We start from the raw sequence: 21,907 nt of genomic DNA, 5'->3' as shown, positions 1-21,907 counted from the left end.
CTGTTTCGACGCATTTGTTCCCAGCGTATCCTCTTCTGCTCCGGCATATTTTTCAATCTTTGCCATGAGCTCCTCCATACTCTTTGGTAGAGTCTTTGCCAACTACTTCCGAAGCGTGCAATCATCCTCCAGGTCGTTCTTAGAAGACACGATCGCCAATTTCTGGTTGCATCCTGGTATTCGGTTGAACACCTCATAATACCTTTTGGCATAAGCCCTGAGGCCTTCACCCTCGCCAATTTTCAGAGCCATCAGGGAGTCTACCCTTAGTGGTTGCAACTTGTATGTAACGAACCTGGCCACAAACATCTCAGCCAGGCCTTCCTAACTCTTCACAGTTCCTTTCGGTAACTTGTGAAACTAGTCCGATATAATTTCCCCAAAGGATGAGGGGAACACCTTGCACAACAACGGTTCATTCCCGATATACAAAGTCATTGAATTCAGATATAAACCGACGTGAAAGTTCGAATTGGACTTACCGTCATAAATTTGGAACCTCAGCATGTGGAACCTTTTTGGGGCCTCAAACCTATCCAGCTCTACGGAGAACGGCGTTCTCAGCTTGACAAGGGATATGACCTCGGCATTCTACCACTTTCTTTGGAGGTAGTCCCTCAAATCCTCCTTAGTCTAACTAGAAGCTCGGCTGTCAACAGATTTCAGTCTTTTTGGTGCGCTACTCCCAACGTCGCTGTGTATCCTTTTTTACTTTTCTTCATTCACCGTGTCAAAACACAGGCCTTTCCCTTAGATATTCCAAGGTTCTTTCATATATGTTCCCCTCGTACGAGGTGTCTTCTCCGAGTCACCTTTGACCGACTCTCCTCGCCCGACTTCTCGTGAAGGCCGATGTGAGTGCTCCATTTCTTTGCCATGCTGCGGGATTGCTGGGATTGTTTTCTGCCCCCTTTTCTGGGCATTACTCTTGGCCCCTGGTATTGGCATGTCTTGCAATGGGAACAGTGGTTGCATGACATTGTTCTGCATCATAAAGTTGACAATCGATTGTAGATCCGACAACTTGTTAGTTATTCCCTTCGTCTCGCCGTCCCTCCTCAAGCATCTGTCCTTCCATATCTGGAGGTCGCTCTCGTTATAATACTCATCTCGACCTAATTTCTTCAGGGTGTTACCCTCATTGCCAACGTCCTTCTACACGATATTCGGATCCTGTGCTCCTTCATTATGGTTTTCTTCTTCGGTATTAGAATCGACATGTTTACCACTCCCATATGGGACATTGTCCCCGATCTTTTCTTTCTACCCGTCGTTGGCCATCTATTCTCCTTACGTTCCCACAAATGATACCAAATTGTGGGTGTTGATTTCCGACCACACAACCAAACGGGGAACGCAGCTAGAGAGCACCGGCAGAATAGATTAAGCCCGAACAACCTGCCACAAAAAAATAAGAATCCAGCGGTAGTTTATCCACCCGGGGGCACTCCGATACTCAAGTCAGTAATCAAATATCTCTCAAAGATAACAAATTGTGCTTAACTCACAAAAAAACACTTACTACTTACAATGTATCACACATCCCTCAAACCCACGAGGGTGTCCTGCTTTATAGCCAGCACTGACGTGATCCCTGTAGAAGCCTCACTTTAGTGGACTCAGGCTCAATGCTCATCCTGGAATCTCAACTAGATAGGGATACACTCCCCAAGAGCTCTATCTCTATCCAGACTGAGATCCTCCCATGTTCTAGGGAACTTGTCCCTTGTCTGCTCATCTCAGCATCAGGACTATATCGCGTGGCACCTCGGTTGACACTTCAACTTCACATTGGCCACGTGCTACCATTCACAAAATACTTCCCCTCAACTTACAATAAAATAATCACATAATTGACCACATAAGATCCTTTCACAACATCTTTCAAAATTAGATATGACCTCAATTGATACTACCACGAAAGCTTTCTTCAAAAGTTCAATTTCTTTGATGTTTTACTCCAATACATTCTAAATCTGTTAGAAAAATTAGAAATCAATGAACAATAAAAGAATATTTGTATTTTCATAAATTTTTGTGTGCATGTGCATGTCGTTTATGTGTTTGGTATGCACTAGAAAATATTTCATTTATAACACAATTATTTTTTATTGCGTCACTGATTTATAATTTTTCCAAAATCTTTTTGTATTATGAAACAAAAGGTTATCCTAGAATGAGTTAGGGTTTTTGACAAGTGCTCATAGTAGGCTTTAAATTTCTCTCTAATAGACAATTCCAGATACACCAGAAGATTCCCATCTGATCCAATTCAATTGCCTAGTTTATTTTGGGGAAGTGATTGGTTGCCTATTTATTTATGTTATGTTTTTTGTGTCCAAAGGCATATCTTTAGCTTTGATATAAAGTAACCAACTGATTGAGACTGTTGGGGTAGTAGTAGCTCCCTCAGTATTCTCTAGCCACAAGTCTCTATGTTTGTGGTGGATTGATTTTGCATCAAAATCAAATATCTATAATATTGTCCTCATGGATTGGAATGTGCACATACTACAATTGGCCTTCCCATGTGCAAATTGAAGAAGGCTGTATTAGGTATACAAAAAATTAATCCAAAATAAGTGAATAGATCTCATCCACACGCCAATTTTTTAGATTAATTTATGGTCTTAATTTTTGAATTTATAGACTTACGGAATGAAGCATCATAAAAATTTTCGTAACTTTACAAAAGAATCATATGAATTGATACAAATTATAACACGCATTTCAAAAGAGAATGACAATTAAACACCATCTCAAAAACAACGTTTTAAGGATGAGCAATTTTTGTGTGCTAAGAGGGTATGTGTCACTTGGTACTTACTTTTCTAATCTCTCATTGATATAAAAGAGTGAGGTCCACAAATTTACCTTGGGTAATATAAGAGATAATATAAGAAGCATAATATTTGTGATTGATTAAAAGTATCACGTGATAACCTCTTTAACATCTGAGGTCGTAACCTCACGATTCTTACTCATACCATGACAACATATTTTACTCGCACTTGCACTCGCACTCTATATTAGTACATCTGAGGTCGTAACCTCACAATTTTTACTCGCACCATGACAATCTATATTAGTACATTTGTGGTTGTAACCTCAACTCTTACTTGCGCCACGACAACATATCCTAGTAGCACTCTATTAGTACATTAAAAGCCCTAACTTGGAAGAGGAAAGCTTTGTCTGTTATAAGACTTAAACACTTGACCTTTACTGATTTTAGGCATGAGGATACTAGTGCACAAAAAAAGGTGGTGTCAAATGTATAGTGGAAATGGGAGATGATATTTCACACATGCTGAAATTGAGAGCAAACACATGAAAATCCAAATGAAGTCACAAGTGTTTCTGAAAGCAAATTGTTAGTGTGTCATAAAATGGAAATTGTCATACGTGAATACCACAAACAGGTCAAGCAAACCCACCCCAGAGCAACAACAAACAACAAAAACATACAATTCACAATTCACAACTTACAACTTACAAATCAAACATGGAATCAGTCAGGTCCGGACATCGTCGACCTTATTCCTTCACCGCCACGCTTCAATCCGCTGTGTTCTTGAATTTATTCTGCTCAAATTGCTGATTTCCTTACTCTTCTCGGAAAGTCCCATTACCTGAAGCACGGTTTGCTGCCCAATTCCAAGACCCTTGCCAAGATTTGAAACACTTGATTGGCCACTACTCTTTAAACCATTGATCAATTTTGCTTCTATTTCATTAACGACAGTGTCGATCTGAATGGGAGTTTCACAATCTTCAAAGGATTCACCAACAGATGTCGAATCACTATGCGCCTCTCCATCGGTTAGGTTATCGAGTTCGTTAGAGTCGGAAGCGCTTTCAAGAGCGGGCTCTTGAGCAATGAAGGATGGCTCCAAATCGTCATTTTCTTGGGCAGAATCTTCTAGAAAAGGCTGCGAAGGGCTGTGGTGTCCATTTTCATCAGAAGGCTCCAAGTGAGAAACACGAGCTGGTTCGACCAAGGAATCTTCTCTGTCGCGCAAGGTTTTCACAATGAGTGACTTGAGAAAGTTCATCACTTGGACCGCGTACATCAATGCAGTCAATGGATCTGCCATCTGCAACCCAAAATCAACACACAAAGATCTAATAAAAAGAACAATTGGATGGGAGATATGCATTGCCATTGTATTTTCTCAATAATCAAGGAGAATAAATGGTATGAAGAGTTGAGAAATTATTTGATCAAATAAGAAATTTTAAAAATCTAGACGATTTAAATCATATGAAGTACTATTTAGGATGCTGTCAAACTTAAAACACCTGTCAACATGTACTCAGAGAGCCACCCCCAGCCAATCAACTTTTTCTTTATTTTTATTTTTTTTCAACTTAGGTGTTGAACGACCTATGGCGCCCTTCATTTTATTGGTTAAAAATGTAAGAATGGACCCCTGTTCTATAATCTTTTTCCCCTCATTAATAAAAGATGGAAAAACAAAGAAAATATCTACATTTTTTCCCCTCTATTTTCCATTTGCTTTTCTGGAGATATATTTGGGAGAACTTTTTTAGAAGAGCTCAAACAATTTCAGATTGATTAAAATGCAACGGAAACACAATGGTCTTAATTACAAATACTACATGAAATACAATCAGACTGATCAAATTCTATTAATTATCCATTACCAAAAAACAAAGGAAAAAAATAAAAAGAAGATACGTATTCACACTAAAAATCTACTCAAACTCACCTGTGTCATGTTTGGTGCAAAAACCATCGCAATGTTGCGTGCATTCATTTTGTTTAGATGTTCCTGTTGGACAACATCAGCCATGAGGTTGATCGCCCAATCCAGCAGAGCAGTCTCCGTTGGGGGCAGGCGCCTCACAAGAGCAGTACAATCTTCCTCAGACTCGCACTGCATTACCTGCTCAGGTGACAGCGAATCCAATACCCCAGTTGGAAGCTCTCTAAACCAAGCCTATGGATCAAACAACCGTTGTCAATGTTAACTGCCATAAGAAATTAAGCAAATAATTTTATTTAAAATGTAAATGGCAGTTCCTCCTCACAGGCAGACAACAATTTTCGATTCCTTCTTTTTTTTTTTTTTTTTTGGTGCATATGCTCATGGATGCTTATTTTAGAGCATATCCATTCATAACCTAATCTTGTTTGAGATGTTTTTCTTGTCATTAGCAACATTACTAATCCAAAACTAGGATTGCTTGGGAAATTCCAATGAGGACCATGAAACAAAATTCGGGAAGAAGATAGGATAGCGGACTACTTGGTATTAGGAATTAGGATTCTTGCTGAACCTCATGAATCAATGGCTACATATTTGGGCACCAGTCTCAGGTCAATAATAGGTGCTGCACACTCGGATGGACATGGGACACAGTGATTCCACCCCCCCCCCCCCCCCCACCCCCCCAAAAAAAAAAAAATCCAGTGTATGGACAAGGCGGGGGGATATGAAAAAATATATTTTTATTTGCTCTGCATATAACTATTACATCCGTAAACAACTGTGTTTATATCGCTGTGTTTAATTTGTGGTGCAATTTTTTTTGGCTAGGTTCATAATTTCCCTATTATCGTGTTTTATACTTCTTGATTACATTAAAGCTTTTGTCATTTCTACTACCACCACAGTAAGAGCTCCACGATTACATTAACAGCCTACATTAATATATGGGTCCAAGTTTTTCATGAAGCAGAGCTGATAACCCCTATAAATAATTACTTAAAGACACTCCATTGTGGATTCTTCACCTGTTGACACCCACAGTGCATTTACATCCACATACGTAAACCAAGCAGTCATTTAGTATAAAAGAAATGCAATTTATGCTGATGTGCCTAGCTAAGTTTCAACCATTGACACCTAAATTATCTAGTCATGCTGATCTAATTTCAACACAACATACCATTTCATGGTTTTTAAAACTCCAGAACATAAGTAGGAGTACCCCGATTAAGTTCATGGATCTTCACTTCTAATCTAATAAAGCATAATGCTAGCTCAAACACCAAAAGTAAAGGATTAAATTACCAATTTATCCATATCAGGCATTAAAAGGAAGCCTGTTTGTTGTTAAAAGCACATCAGCTTCAAAATTACAATTTCTGCTTAATAAATTGTTAAACTAGGAGTAACTAACTTTTGTCCCCAAAAATTTTCAAATGGAAATCTCCTATTTACAGAACAGAGAAATGCTAGTGACCCCAAATTTTAAACCCACAAATTCACCCACGATGATGTGGCAAGAGAGTTGGGCCTATGTACTTGATTGTGTGACAAATCAATAGTGGACACCTACTATGACAAATCATTGTGGGTCATACTGGGGGAGCATTTTTTGGAGTGTCAAACATTTTCCTAATAGTAGGGCCACATGTATGAGGGCAACCATTTTGTGCAAATAAAAGCTTGATTGGATCAGCTCTTTTGTTCAGTAATAAGGTCTTCAGAAACTATTGCGTACTTAGTAGATGCAGCAAATGACACCAATAGTTGTTAAAAATAATGAGGTAGCAGCAGCTGCAATAGCAACAGCACAGTAGTGGTGCTGGTGGTAGCGGTGGAATAAATTGATCAATGCCAAACAGGAAAAGTACACTATTGCCTATTGGTGTCGGATTCTCGTTTTGGCAGAGGTATGGGCATCCAGAGCAGTTAGGTCATTGAAATACTCAAAATGAAAAGTTGTGGGCCTTGTGACAAAGTTAGAAGAGAGGTGTTGGCAGCAGAGTGGGAGCAGAGAGTTGATGTTATTATTCACTGTAATGAGGAAACAAGAATGCAATATGTGTTGGATCCTCCAACCTTTTACAATGTTTGAAGAATAAGAAACTCACACTTGCTAGAAGCAAAACATTTATAACCTCTAACATAGATGAGAGAAAAAAAAAATCACATTTTTCACTAAAGCTAATTCAATTTCAAATATATTTCTACATAGTTTATAACATCTTTTCTAAGAATATTATATAATATGTAATATATATCTATTCATAATGAATCCCTGTACCCATATCCTATTTTGAATACATATTCCAATATCCTAAGATTTAAGTTTATGAGGATCTGACGCTTGAGAGACACACCCGTACCCGATACTCATACCTGAGTCCATGTAACATTGGGTGCTAGCATAGAGTCTGCTATAATCTCATTACATATAAGTCAGATGATTAGTATCCAACACAATCCAAGAATGCATGTACCAAACACCGTTACTTTTTTTTTTATTTAAAAAGCCATTACCCAGTATCTAAGTAGTATGACAATTCAAGAGACGAGCCATGCGTGTCGGACAAGTGTTGGACACAAACACTTCTTGGACACTAGTAGAAATGTGTCTACGCTTCAACATGTCCTAAACTAGAAATAAAATCCTAAACTAGAAATAAAATTTCACAATTTTGGACACATTGTCGGCAACACTTCCGGAACCAATTCAAACACGACCTATGTGGTGAAAGTAATAGTAGCAATGTTCAACATTGTTGAGAACACAACTTACACACCCCAAAGGTGTCGTGAATTAATTTTAAAACAAATACATCATGCACATGAGTGTACATATATTGTCAGAAATTTGGTCAAATTTTTGGTTATATAAAATTTTGTGTCCAGTGTTTTATTTTGCTTCATTAGTGATGGGCACCAAGACCTCCAAATGTTCTTTTTTTTTTTTTTTTTTTTTTGGTTGCAAAGAAGAATCAAATGAGAAAGAAGAAGACAACAAGCGCAAAAACTTCTTTCTATAGATAAGTAGCAATTTTTTCCAAAGCCACATGAGGGTACATTGGCTATTTTTAAATGGTGTGAAGCGTATCTGTCACGAGAATAATTCTTAACCTATTGAGTACTATTAGTTAGAAGACTGAAATATTCAGATAATAATAATGTACCAACACACCAATAGTTTTCATTTGTCATACTTTGCTATTGCACTGCATTTATACAAAAATTCCTTCTTCCACAACTAAATTGTCCATTTTTGCGTATTGATCTCGTAACCACAAATTATTAGTCAAGATACATCATACGTACACACCCACAATGACAATATTGGTCTTACTCATCAAATTCTATACATCATTGCTTCAAAATTTGTTTTCTTTTTTCTTTTAGCTGTTGCCCTCCAAGTACTACCAAAATTTCCATTTGCTCGACCTAAATTTCTACATACAAGTATAAAATATGAATATCACACCAAGAATTTTTGTTTTAGTTTTCAATTTTTTTCTGATATTTTTTAAAACATCATGGTTATTGGAGAAAGGGAGATGAGCAGGTCCACCACAGACGGGGTAAGTTGAACCCCCAACCTACGGGTCATAATGGTTCACCATTTCAACCCTCCACATAATACCATTTAAAAACAAAAAATCAACAGTTACGCCATATTACTATGCAAGAAAACTTAATGCACATTGACAATCAAACTATAGATTATCAATATGACTTTAGTGTGAAGTGAAGTCAGATATAGCCCGAGTACTAAATTAATGTTAAGCATATAAGTGTGAAGTCACCCTCACCTCAATAGCTAGCTTTTGGGGTTCAGTTCTACTCAAGACCGTGTAACATGGTATTATAGCCAAATCACTCAGGGATGGGTAAGGCGCATGTCCTGGCTTGCACACTACAGGTGCTGCCGAGTGAGCACGTTGAGCGTGAGGGAGAGTATGAAACGAAGTCCCACATCGCCCAAGTATTAAAGTAATGTTAAGCATGTAAGTGTGAGGGCATCCTCACCTCAATAGCTAGCTTGTGGGGTTGAGTTCTACCCAAGACCGCTCACCTCAATAGCTAGTTTTTGGCGTTGAGTTTTACCCAAAACCGTGTAACATTGAGCACACAAAGAACAAAAAGAAGAGGTGTCGGTTTTAAGTCCAGGTTAAGACATCAGTGTGCATCTATGATAATAATAATTAATAAAAAGGCCCCATTATCAATAAAATCTTTTTTATCTGCATTTTTATTTGTACAAGTATTTCACATTTATGATCAAATATGAAGATTGACCTGCTACTTATTATTTTCGGGTCCGATAGATTCTATTTTTCTCTTTCTTTGACGGAAGGTAAAGGCCAATCTTATTGTAAAGCCGTATGCAATGCAAAAAAGATGCCCCGTATGGTCAGTGCACTGGATATTTCCAAAAACAGACAACCTTATTCTTAACAAAAATATTTCTCTATCTTTTTCTAGATTTTTCAACATTGTAACTATATAGGTTATCATGTTTCCCCTAGATGGATAGATAAAAGTTACTTGCAGAAGTCAAATTCTAACAAAGAATCTAAAGGCGAGTTGTGATGAATACATGGATATTCAGCGTCCTATAGGCCACTATAAGCATGTGACAAAAACACATATTTAAGAAAAGAATCAAGTGAATAAAAATGTAGGCCCAGTTTAGTCTCCATTGGATAAGGGTCTGAGGGGTAGATTGGGTGCAGACCTAACCTTTTTGACATAATATGAACAAAGTGATTACCCTCAAATTCGAACCCACAACTTGAAGGTTGATAGGCCTGTTTTAACCACAGAACCAGTGGTTTGAGTTTTAATCAAGCGAATCATATTGCAAATCTATACCTTGATAAGACCCGCTAAACAGTGTACATCAATGCCTTGGGGAACCACTCCGCTGTTTAGTTGGTCCCGGACATATTCCTCCTGGCTGTTTTCTGCATTTATTCTGAAAATCCCTTCAGCCTGTCATGTAAATTCAGTAGTTCAGTCAACAAAGTCTACAGGGCTACTGAACTCTATAAACAAATTACAGGCAAAAATAAGGCCAGTCAACAAGCTTTTTAACCCAACAATGCACAGTTGCCACACTAATCATATCCTAGAGTTTTCAATATGCAATTTCATGATAAATGGGTTCTGATTTATCATGCACCTGTAGGCCTCCTTGAGCATACAAATGTCTTTGCATCAACAGGAGTATTGTTGGCACGCTGTTACCTCTGGGATCATATGATAACTGCATGGATTCTGTGGAAACTCCAAAAACAGTGGCGCTACAAATGGAAATCGTAAATCAAAATATTGGAATAAAAACAATTGCAAATGGAATCATGAAATTAAAATAGCCACTTAACTTTCAACAAGATAGAGTAAAAACATATGTTACAACTTATGATTTCCAATCTTTAGAAGCTCCAAGGAAGCAAGTCACATAAACACAATATGTCTTGATTACTGCACAAACTCAAACAATTGCAGGTTTTGCAGGATTGCCTGAACAAGTTTCCCAAGTTTTATCAGAATTAATGTGCAGTTGTTCACTAATCCACTTTCATGGGATATAAATTTAATGAGAGTACAAATATAATTTTATGGGTAAATTACAAACACATCCCCTGAGGTTTACTTAAATTACAAATTACCCCTTGTGGTTCTAGAAATTACATTATGTCCCCTAAGGTTTTTAATTTCATAACAAATAGGTCCTTTTATTAATAAATTATCAAGTTAATTAACAGTTTTTAATAATGTTAAAATTTTATTTCAATTAATAATTCAGATAATTTTATTATTGTATAGGTGGACAATTAGAAATTTCACTTTTTCAATTAATTCTATTAAATAAAAAATTATGACAGGGAGGTATTTGCAATTTTCCAAACCACAAGGGGCAATTCATATTTTAAGCAAATCTCAGGAGGTATATTTGTAATTTATCCTAATTTTATTTTATTTTTTTGATCGGCAACAAACAAATATTATTTATTAAAAAGAAAATACAATATGTGGGAGGAAAAAGAAGTCCACCACTATCAAAAGACATTACACACTACACATGGCTCTCTAATTTCTAGAAATTAAAAATAAAGAAATCCCCTTGAAATAGGAAAAAATTAAGGCCCAAAAAGAAGAGGAGAAGAAAAAAATTCTTCCATAAGCTTTCTAAATCTTCAAATTTCAGTTCAAAGACTCTAAATTCCTTCCCAAACATATGATCCACAAAACCGCACACATACTACACAACCCCATAGAGTCCTAGCTTTATGACTTGAGCCAAAACCTCCAAAATCAATGCAAAGCATGTGAACACAAGAAAAAGGAACCACTCCATCCACTTCTGCCAAATGGAACACCCTCCGCCATAAAGACAATGAGAAAGGGTATAAATAATCAAAAAAGAAGGTACAAAAGTTGGAGGGTAAGAAGTCTGCCAAAAAGTACAAAAAATTACAAATCACATATGGCCCTCCAATCCCAACAAACTCAAGCTTTCTTATGGGTATCAAATCCCCTACAGTCAATCAAAAGCATATATATACAACAGGAAGAAGCCACCCATTTCACATCCACCACATAAAACAAGTTAAGCCACAATGACAAAGCCATATGACAATTCAAAAAGAGGTGCTCAATGCTTTTTCATCCCTTCTACACAAAATCAAAATATACCACTGTGGAAGCAATGAGTAATTGGACTCATTCTTTGAAACAAATCATTCATATTAATCTTACTATGAGTCAAGGACCATAAAAAAACTTTCACTTTAAGAGGAACATAAGCATTACAAATCATTTTACGAGAAGGAAAAAGAAAAAACTATTAATTAACTTATGAAACAAACACTTGCAAACCAGGGAATGAATGAACCACTCTTTTATCAAATGAAACCCTTCTCAAAGAAACATCATGTAGGATAGTTAACAAGGAACCCAAATCACTAGCCTCTCTATCCTTTAGACTTCTTAAAAAAAAAAATGAAAATCCAAGAAATGAGTGCCTCATGGGTGCAAGCAATAGAAACAATAAAAAACTTAAAGACAGTGAAAACGGATACAAGACAAATGATCAAAAAAGACATACTCTATCTAAGGGTTGGTTTGAGGTGTCCTAAAAAAGTGCACTTTTTGTCTTTTTACAAAAAGATGTGCAGAAAAGTAGAGAGGTGATGTGATGGAAAAAAGATAAAAAGATGGATTATATAGTTCATGCCAAACCAACCCTAAATATCCTCCCAAAAATGAATATGCTCCCCATTCGAAACCATAAAGTCAATGAAATGCGAGGAATGGCAGTTCCCTGAAAAATGCACTTCCATGGAGATTTACAATTCCCCTATAAACCTCATGAGAATCCCACCCACTGGGTTAAATTCCTTACTTAATCAGCATGCCTTAAGGCCTCTCTCAATGGAGAATCTCCATAACCATTTCCCTACTAATAATTTGCTTTAAGTGATCATATTTCCAACAAGACCCTTTTGCTTCTTGGAAGGGACACTTGTTCCCCACTAAATGGTCTCTACTCCTTTCATCAAAACCCTCTCACAAAAAATCCCTCATCAATTTCTCAATTCAATCAGCCATACTCACTGGAACCTTAAATAAAGATAGAAAATAACGAGGAACACTAGCCAAAATTGAAGGAAATTGAAACTCCCTTCCAACCGTCCAATCTTATCAATGATCGCCTCCAAAAATCAACACACATAGGATTACCATCTAAGGCCTCATTTGGGAACAGACTATTTTAGTAACTTTTTAGCTTTTTGGCTAAAATATGAGGTAAAAAAAACTAGTATGTTTGGGATAACTTTTTTGCTTTTTACGAAAAGATGTGCAAAAGTAGAGATAAAAGAGAATCTTTGACTTTTTGATATAAGTTGTTGGCTTTTTGGTTTTCTTAGTAACTTTTTGACTTTTAGGCTAAAACAGCCACTTGCCAAACGAGCCCTAAAAGCAACCACAAATATACTTGAGAGGAAGAGACTCAATGGGACACCCTAACAAATTGGCCAACCTATTTAACCTATTAATGGTGCAACCCTTAATTGTTTAGAGGAGAATAATCCACTTTGTAAGCCTTGGGTGAAGCCCAAGGGTTCATTGCATGGAAAGAAAAAATTTGGTCCAATAAATGTAATTGGTATATATTATTATTATTTAGTTAGAATTTAAGTAATTATTAGTTGGAATATTTTGATTATGTTTCCTAATATTATTAGGTTTAGTTTCCTATTTTGAAAAGGGTTAATGACCTAGGCTATAACTATTAGGCTTTGTATAATGTGGCACATTGTCATTCAAAGAACTATGGGGAGTGCACTATAGAGGATCCAAATTCCACATATTGACTCGTTTCTTTTCTTATTATGATTCCAAGTATCACGTAAATTTTCCCTGGCACATACAACACCACTATCCATATTTAGCCCCTTAAAATTTCCCTCATCCAATTTTAATGCTTCGTCATACAAGCCCCTTTTCCTCCAATATTAACCTCTGATTTTTGTATGTTATTCATCCCTGTTCTTTGTTTTCTTTGCTTCAAATTCAATACCTCCATAGAATGCTCTAATATCTCCTCCATCCCCAAACAAAACCTGATGAAGTAACTTTCCCATATCTAACCACCCTCGCCCCTTAAAACCTGCAGGAACTATTACATTTTATCCTTTTGATCCTCTGATAGACTTCAAAATCTCAATAAAAAAAATCCCTGTTGTTAGAAGATTTATGAACCCAAACCATAAAATTAAAACTTCTATACTTTTTAAAGAAAGAGTTGCCGTTAATGTGTTTGGAAGCCTCTGACAAAGTTTGAATAACAATCCAAAAAACACAACCCAAATCCACCATCAAGGTACGCAACCTTTTTTTGTTTTTACCCTTCCCTATGTGCATGTGTAATTTTCACCATCCCACCTCTGGACACATCATCAAACTATAAACTGAATGCCATATGTTCAATCTTAAAATCTTGAACCCAATTGTCATACACTCTTGTTTCTCGGAAAATCTTTGTGCACCATAGTGATTGCAAGATGAAAAGACACTTCTAAGAAGAAACGAAGAGTTTAGTAGCAAGGACAAAGAAGAAACAGACTTCAACAGCAGGGACATACAAGAAAGAAGAGGAAAAAGATGCAAGAAAGAAGTTGAAAATGAAGAGTCGATTGTCAAAGTAGTAGAAGGAAATACAAAAAGAACAAGAGTAGATGAAAATAAATCAGCTAATAAGAAGGACAAAGGAAATAGAAAGTAGCAAGAGTAATCAAGAAGAAAATATCCATTGGACCTGATGACAAGGGTTTTATTTCTTTTCACAGTGCTAGAAAATGACACTGATAGTTTTCTAAAAAAACGGAAATACAATCCGAACACTAATCTAAAAGCAGTTTAGGATTACGAGAAAGAATTACAGGTCTTCGTAACACTTACAAAACAATATATATATAGGCCATCCTAAACAATATTTTAGATTTTTTAGCATTTTAGGGTATGTTTCCTTTTTACATATAAGAAATACAGAAATTTCTTTAGAACCAATCTCAGATTATTTTCAAAAATTCACATAAAGATCAAAAGTCCATGTTGAAGCCAAAAAAAAAAGTACTTCAGAGCACAAACACATTGGGGACTAAATCTTACCATCTATCTATGTGCATGTACGAAATCAAGTTACGTTCTAGAGTGCCTGACTGCTGACTATCTCAGAAAATTTCTTTCTTTTTGTAGCTTTTTCTTGACAATAACACAACTACGAAAAAGAGAAATCAAATATTTTATGCATCATTAACTAACATAGGTAAACTCTAGCTTTCATTTGCAAAGTTGTGAAGTAGAAGAATGTCAAAGAAAGCATGGTGGTAATCCTTAAATGACTTGATACCAAGTGATTAGTTCTCAGTTTGTCGCCACTCACCACAACTAATCCCAAAACCAAGGGTGGAGCTACAATGGTAGCAAGTGGAGGCAATTGCTCCCATCAAGTTTCAAAAAATTTCACTTTTATATACAGTTTTAGAAATTCTTTTCAAAATTGCCCAAACGAAATTTTAAAATTGTCCCCACTCAATTTTAAGAAAGATAATTTTTACCTATGGTTTAGAGTTGTTTTGATTTGTCTCATGAAAATCCCCCCACTTATTTTATTTCCCCCTCAGATTTCCATCTCTCTCACTGTCTGCTGTCTGTGCATGTTGTAGATATGCTTTGATTGATTTGGAATAGTTTTGGAGTATAATACATCAAATAGAAAAAAAAAATAAATAAAAATTGTGTATAGGGTTCTATCATCTATGAAAGAGTTTTCCTACTCTGGAATCCTAGCTCTGCCCCTGCCCAAATCTCAAGAAAATATGCATTACTTCTCGTCAAATTCAAATATAATCCTGCTGAACTTGCATTTGCAAAAATAAAACATTAAAAAAAACAAGACACAGACCAAAAAAAAAAAAAAACTGAACTCGAGAACTACATATCTTCAAGAGCAACAGACCCAATAGAACATTAGAGACAGAACCCACATTTTTGTAAATCCACCACAAGAGCAAAATCCATCAGCATTTTTTTAAATTCACTTTCTAATGAAAATTATCTAACAAATTAATGTGACGAGATTAACAATACCAACTGAATACTAAATATGTTTAAAACAAAAAGGACCAATTTAGAACCAAAATGCATCTGCATTGTTTCTTGAAAAAGGAAATCACCAACTAACAAAAATAAATAAATAAAATTAAGAATTCATAAATTTGGCTAAGTCATAAAATAAAAAAATTCCATTTCCAAATTCCCATCAACAATGACAGCATTTCCCATAATTCAACAAACAAATCCACCAATTAAATGCAACATAATTTCAAGAAAAAGGGGCAACCCAATTGAATAAAAATCAAGAAAATCAAAAACACATTTTTAAAAATCCACAAGAATGTTAAAATCAACAAGATTTCAATTCCAATGTACCTGGCACTAGGAGCCCTCCTGGGCACTTCAGGCTCGAACTCAACAGGCAAACCCAAGAACCCATGAAACCTATCAAACGTAACATGCGCAACATGGCGCACATTAGTGGGCCACCCGATCTCCATCCCACAAAGCTCTTCTCTATCAGTCTTACAAGCAGCCCAAAATGACTTCCTAAACAGAGTCACAAGAATAGCCAACAAACACAATTGATCTCTATCCTTGTCTCTCTCCTTCACTTCGTCACAGCCCGTAACCCTAGAAACCCCCACCACCTCCTCTTCCTCTTCCTCCTCGTCTACAGAGGAGTGATGAGTTCGAAACAACGCGTCATTGTGGGTGGGTGAAGAAGAGGGTGCGCACGATAAGGAAGAGGAAGAGGGAGAAGAGGAAGGGGAGGAGTGGAGGACCTCTGTCATGGCGAAAAAGGGTTCTTTTTTTTATTATTAGAAAATTATTATTTGAGATTTGTTGGGGAGGGGATCAAAGAAAGAAATGTGGCGCGTGGAGTGTTTGGTTGGAGGGAAAAATTGGGGGAAAATTGACTGAGTTGAGAAAGAGGCTGGCGTTGGATTGAAGGAAGGGTAATGGGGTGGGACGTGAGAATCATGAAGTGGGTTTTTTTGGGGGGGATTTGTTGTGTGCACTGTCTCTTGTCTGTGGTTTGATGTGGATTTGTATTGAGCGTTGAAGAAGCAACATAGAGAGAGAGAGAGAGAGGAGAGAGAGGGCTGTAGCGGCCACAGATGTAGAGAGAATGATATGTATGTATGTATCTTTTCTTTTCTTTTTTTTTTGGCCAGCAAGCTGCTTTGCTTTCTTTACCTTGGTTGTGTTTGTTTTTGGGGATAAGTCTGTCACCACGCTGGTTAGAGTTTGACTCTCCATATTGGTCATTCTAATTACACGCAGGTTAGAGTTTGACTCTCCATATTGGTCATTCTAATTACAATCTTAGTTTGGAATAACTTAAAACAATTAAAAAGTCAAAAAGTTATAGTGGAGACACCATAGGGTTGATGAGGTAACGAGAGAACGGAAGGCGAAAGTCCACTTTAAATACTCGAATTTGTTTGTAAATGTTTAAGTTGTTTTTCTTTGTAATATTTCATAGTGTTTGAGAGAAATGTATTAAAATTATTAACCACGTGTTGCTGTGTGTATTGTTGTTTTGGGCATGAGACTACTATGTATTACCATTATTATTGTTGGAAGGTTCCGTGCATATGTTGTATCTCGAAACCATTGTTGTTACTATCGCAACTAAGGCACTTGGAAGCCATGATGAAAATGGGGAATGTTTGTTGTGAACGGATATTGTGATTTAAAATTGTATTTAGCATGGTTTTGGTCGCTTGAGGCCTCTTTTGTTTGAGGGGTTTGATTTAAATTTCAAGAATGAAATTTTTTATGGTGGAAAGGTTGTGATGACCGGTTACATTATTCATCACGTTCCTCATTGTTTAACCTTGGGTTTGCCTTTGTTAGAGTGTTGGGTTTAGTCAGGAGTCTTGTTATCAGTTTGGGTTTGTTGTATTGGAAATTTATTTCAAAATCATTGCTTTTATTTATTTATTTCTATCTCAAGTTTCACTTGTTCGAATGACTGGAAAATTTTCCTCACTGGAGGGCAGAGCCGCACGTGCGAGGGCTTAGGCTGCACGTGTGGGAGGTGGGGCTACACGTGTTAGAGGTGAGGCCGCTGTGTGCAAAACAGGGGCTAGTCGAGTGCTCCACTGCATTATATGCAGGGGGGTGGAGTGGAGATGCGGGGACAGAGTGTCGCACGTGAGGGAATGACGCTCTGCACGTGCGGGACCCGCTAAGTCTGAAAAATTCTGTCTTTTCTCTCTTTGGGATTGAGTGTATATCACTTTTTCATTATATCTCTCTCCCTAAAAACCTTTTTCTCTCCCTTCTCTCTACATTTCCTACACCAAATTAGATCAAAACCTTGATTTTTTTAAATCCGTTGGATTTTTTACCCTACATCCTTCATTAAAGTTGGAACTTCTCGAGGGCTTCGTTGTGTGCGATGAAGATCGGGTTTCGTCACATTTGGATTTGGGGTTTCATCTCTTTTCTTCTCTAAAACTTGAGGTAGGGATTTTCTTATATATATTTTTGTAAGATATAATTGGTTTTGAAACCCCCTTTGATAATATTGAAATTTTGATTTTTATTCAAAAATGTGAATAATTTTGAAGGTGGCTTTACTCCTTGTTTCTTTGAAATAATCTCTTGAGGGTTTTGAACTACATTAATTGAAGAAAAATATTTTTGGAGAGATCCTTTCAAATGATTTGGGCATGTATAGTTGTGGTGAGAAAACCTAGAAATTTGGGAGTTTTGAAAGATGTTGAGAATTCATGGATGGCATTGTTACTATTATATTTCTTTTGTGCCAAAATGAATGAATGATTGAAAATTTTCTTATTTTATATACAAATGATGAATTTCATGGAATATGAGAATTTTGATCTTGGAAGTTGTTGTCCAAATGTTGATATAGTCTTGTAATGACTAAATTGTTGGGAATGCACAAAGTATGGAAATGTTGCTACTCATTGATGAATTTAAATGAATATGTGGCATTGATAATTGTGGCATTTGCATATCCATTCAATTTGTTATTACAAATTTTGAATTGAGTTTGAAAACTTTTACTTTGAGAAAAGAAGGTTTGTGATTGAAACTTCATAGAATTGTTTTGGAGTAAATACGTTGGTAAGTCCGGATAGGAGGTGTAGATGAAATTATAGATGAAATTGATTAAGTTGGCCTGAGTGTCCGGGGTGAAAGACCGAAAACACTCGCGGAGGAGATACCACTTCCCTTCTGATTAGCAACCGGTAAAGTGGGGTTTTGGTAATGCTAGTTATACCTATTTGCAGACACCAACCTAGGAGTTGCTTGAATCTTATTTACCGCCCCGTGAACTAAATTGATAATTTTTGAATTGTTGAGATTTCAAGTTGTCATTAAGCATGATGGTTTCAAAGGACGAAAATGTGATTTCCTTTCAAAAAGCATAGCATGGCATGTGCATTTCATTTTGGAAAGCATGTATAAAATATATATACTTTGTTAAGAATTTCCTACTGGGCTTTATGCTCACCCTATGGGATTTTGGGTGCAGGAAAGGATGTGGTGATTCTGCTGAATTAGGGCGTGGATGTATATGTTGAGAGCACAAGGCTCTTGTTTTGTTGTGGTATATTTTGTTAGCCAAGGGCTATAATTGTATGGGTCCGAGAAATCATTTTTGTATAATCGGACTTAAACCTTGGAATTTGTAAGCCCTTGAGGGTATTATTTATTTTTGGATTGAACGTTCTACATACTATAGATTCATGCACTAGGAATCATTGAATGTATATTCGCATGTAGAATTATTTTGTATAAATTTCATGATCATGTAATGCAAAGTGTTAGGGATTTATTCCGAGTTATCATAAGGAACCATGGTATTTGTACTATCTTTGTGCATAGATTTTGGGGCGTTACAAGAAGAAAGAGAAATAAGAGGAGAGGGGGATTGGAGAGTTATAGAAACCACCACTCCTTTGCTCCTAGTAGGAAATTTTAGAGAGAAAAAAATAAAAATGAATGTTTAAGGTTTTTAAATGATATAGATTATTTGATATTGATTTTTTAGAAATTTAAGTCCCCACCTCTTGCCACGTTGGCATGAGTAATTTTAAAGATAATGTTTTAAAATTCATAGCATTACTCATTTGAAAATTTTGTTTTAAAATCTCAACTCAAAAGTAATTATTGTGAGTTTATGGGGGATTATTCTGAGTCTACTTTAATGATTTGAACTATTCATATTGCAAAGTTAGTTGAATATATCATTTATGAAAGAAAAAAAGAAGAAGAAGAAGAAGAAGTTAATTGAATATTTGTAGACCAATAACAATATCACATTTTTTTGTAAGAAAATAAACGACTATCATGATTTTGATAATATTTTAAAAAATAATTAAAAGCCAATCACAAGGCTACAAATATATGATTAATCTAATATTTTATATAAATGATGTTTTGACAAACTCTATAATATAACAGCTCAGATCATTAAAATAGACTCAGAAAAGCCCCACGGACCTCACAACAATTGTTTCCTAGATCCCAACTCAAAGGAAAGTTTTATTTACACCCAAAAAATATTTATGTGAGCCCAATTTTTCAATACACCCTATTAAATTATTGAGGGTTATAATTTATTCTCAATACACCTTATTTTTTCCTCCAAATTACCTTTTTTAGGCATACCCAAATAACACAAATTAAAAAAATTCAAATTACTTTTGAAAAATCTTTCTTGTGTTCACGTACATACAAGGAATCTAGCATCGCCAAAGGCGGCACTGGCGAAGGAGGACGACAAAACAGAAGGAGATGGTGAACTTTGTGTTTGTACTTCCAGAACCAAACAAAGTGAATCTATTTGGTTCTGAAAGTCCGAACAATAGTGACGAAAAATGGGCTAAATATTCGCTTTTATGTAAAAAAATACAGAAATCAATAATTATATTTTGATATTTATGTGAATACTTACATTCTCTCTGATGGGTTGATTTAAAAAATTGTTTTAATTATTACTCTCATCCATTGTTTGATTTTGTTCAAACTTTCTTCTATTTGTAAGTAATAATATAATATAATAAAATAAAAAATAATGATGTGTATAATAATGGTGAGTTTTGATAGAGTAGATTAGAGTTTTGAAGTGAGAAAGAAAAAGAAAAGAAAATAATTAAAATTTAGGGGAAAAATAGGATGATATTTGAATAAGAAGAATACTTATAATTGATTAAGGTATATCATGATAAAAAAAATATATATATTTTATTTTAGAATTCAATATATGTTGTCCTTATAAATAAATTCACATTAATATATAATAGGAGTTAAAATTTTAAAATTTAAGTTAGGCCTACTAAAATGATTTTTGGGTTCAAATACAATGGCCCCAACTCAAAGCCTAATTCTTGTTTTAAAAACACCACTTCAATAGGTAATAGGTAGTGTCTTAAAAACATAAACATTAATTTAAAATCATATATCCAAAATATAAATTTACAAAAATAACACAAGTTTGAAAAATATATTTAAAATTATTTTTTATTTATTTATTTATTTTTTAAATGATGAGTTTAGGCTTTGTTTGGGAATTGACATTTGTAATGATTTAAAAAAAAAAAAAACATTTCTGAGATGAAAAAAACTTAATGTGTTTAGGAATAATTTTTTATAATTATCTTGAAAATCATAACTTGTTGCAATGTTTGACTTTTTAATTTTTTTAAGTAGGTATCTGTGGTTTGCTTATTTTTTATTTTGGTACTTTTTTTTGGACTTGTTTTCGCCTTTATTGAACTTTTTTTTTATAAAAAATTAAAAATTTTAAGTTTTTGGATCCAATTTGATGAGATGAATCAAAAAATTATTATTTTTTTAATTTCAAAAAAAAACTAGACTAGACAAAAAATAAGCCAAAATAATGGAGTTTTTTTTGGACTTATTTTAGCTTATTACATTTTTGTAAGACTTTTTTAATTTTTAAATTTATCTATACTAGTTGGACCCACCCGCGGAGCATGTGGGGTCGCGATGGAGTTATAAAATTGCTTTCAATTATTTTTTCTTCATTTTCATATAAGATAATTATAACGGTTCCGGGTTAGACCCGACCCTTTTCATACTCTTAGATTCGAGATTCAGTATCTTTAATTATTGTTTATGTCCTTTATCATCTTGTTGATAGTTGAGTTGAATTGTTAGTTGTGTTTGAAACAGGTTAGGAGTTAGTTTTTCAAAAGAGTTACGGTCTGTTTCACTTTGGGTTCGCTCGAGCGATGCTTTGGTCGCTCGAGCGATCAAAGCGTCGCTCGAGCGATCAAAGCATCGCTCAAGCAATCTTTGAGATCTCTCAGTATTTTTTTGCAGACTTGTAAAATTTTTGGGAATGGGTGATCTTCGCTCGAGCGGTCTTTTCTTCGCTCGAGCAGTCTTTTGCAGGTTTAAACTTCTGAGAGGGGATCATTATGCGCTCGAACGGTTTTTTGGTCGCTCGAGCTGTGTCATTTATTGTGTCATACGCTCGAGTGGTGGTTTGGTCGTTCGAGCGGTTTGTGCATATATCAAATTAGGGAAAATGAGATTTTTGT

At 35.5% G+C, this 21,907-nt stretch overlaps 1 protein-coding gene across 1 annotated transcript; it reads right to left on the bottom strand.

The window, feature by feature from the left end:
- Positions 1-3,357: 3,357 nt before the first annotated feature.
- Positions 3,358-16,593, bottom strand: LOC114261215 (Rho GTPase activating protein with PAK-box/P21-Rho-binding domain-containing protein). The gene is made up of 5 exons (XM_028201450.2): positions 15,732-16,593; positions 9,913-10,033; positions 9,603-9,722; positions 4,734-4,964; positions 3,358-4,097 (listed from the first exon to the last, which is right to left on the bottom strand). Exons 1-5 carry the CDS (start codon positions 16,148-16,150, stop codon positions 3,546-3,548), a joined length of 1,443 nt encoding a protein of 480 aa, XP_028057251.2. The 5' UTR covers positions 16,151-16,593; the 3' UTR covers positions 3,358-3,545.
- Positions 16,594-21,907: the final 5,314 nt, after the last annotated feature.

The sequence above is a fragment of the Camellia sinensis genome, chromosome 14 (assembly GCF_055761805.1).
Source record: "Camellia sinensis isolate YWXY chromosome 14, ASM5576180v1, whole genome shotgun sequence".
NCBI classification, from domain to species: domain Eukaryota; kingdom Viridiplantae; phylum Streptophyta; class Magnoliopsida; order Ericales; family Theaceae; genus Camellia; species Camellia sinensis.
Note: the sequence above shows the minus strand (reverse complement) of the source record. Positions and strands in the feature narration are given on the sequence as shown.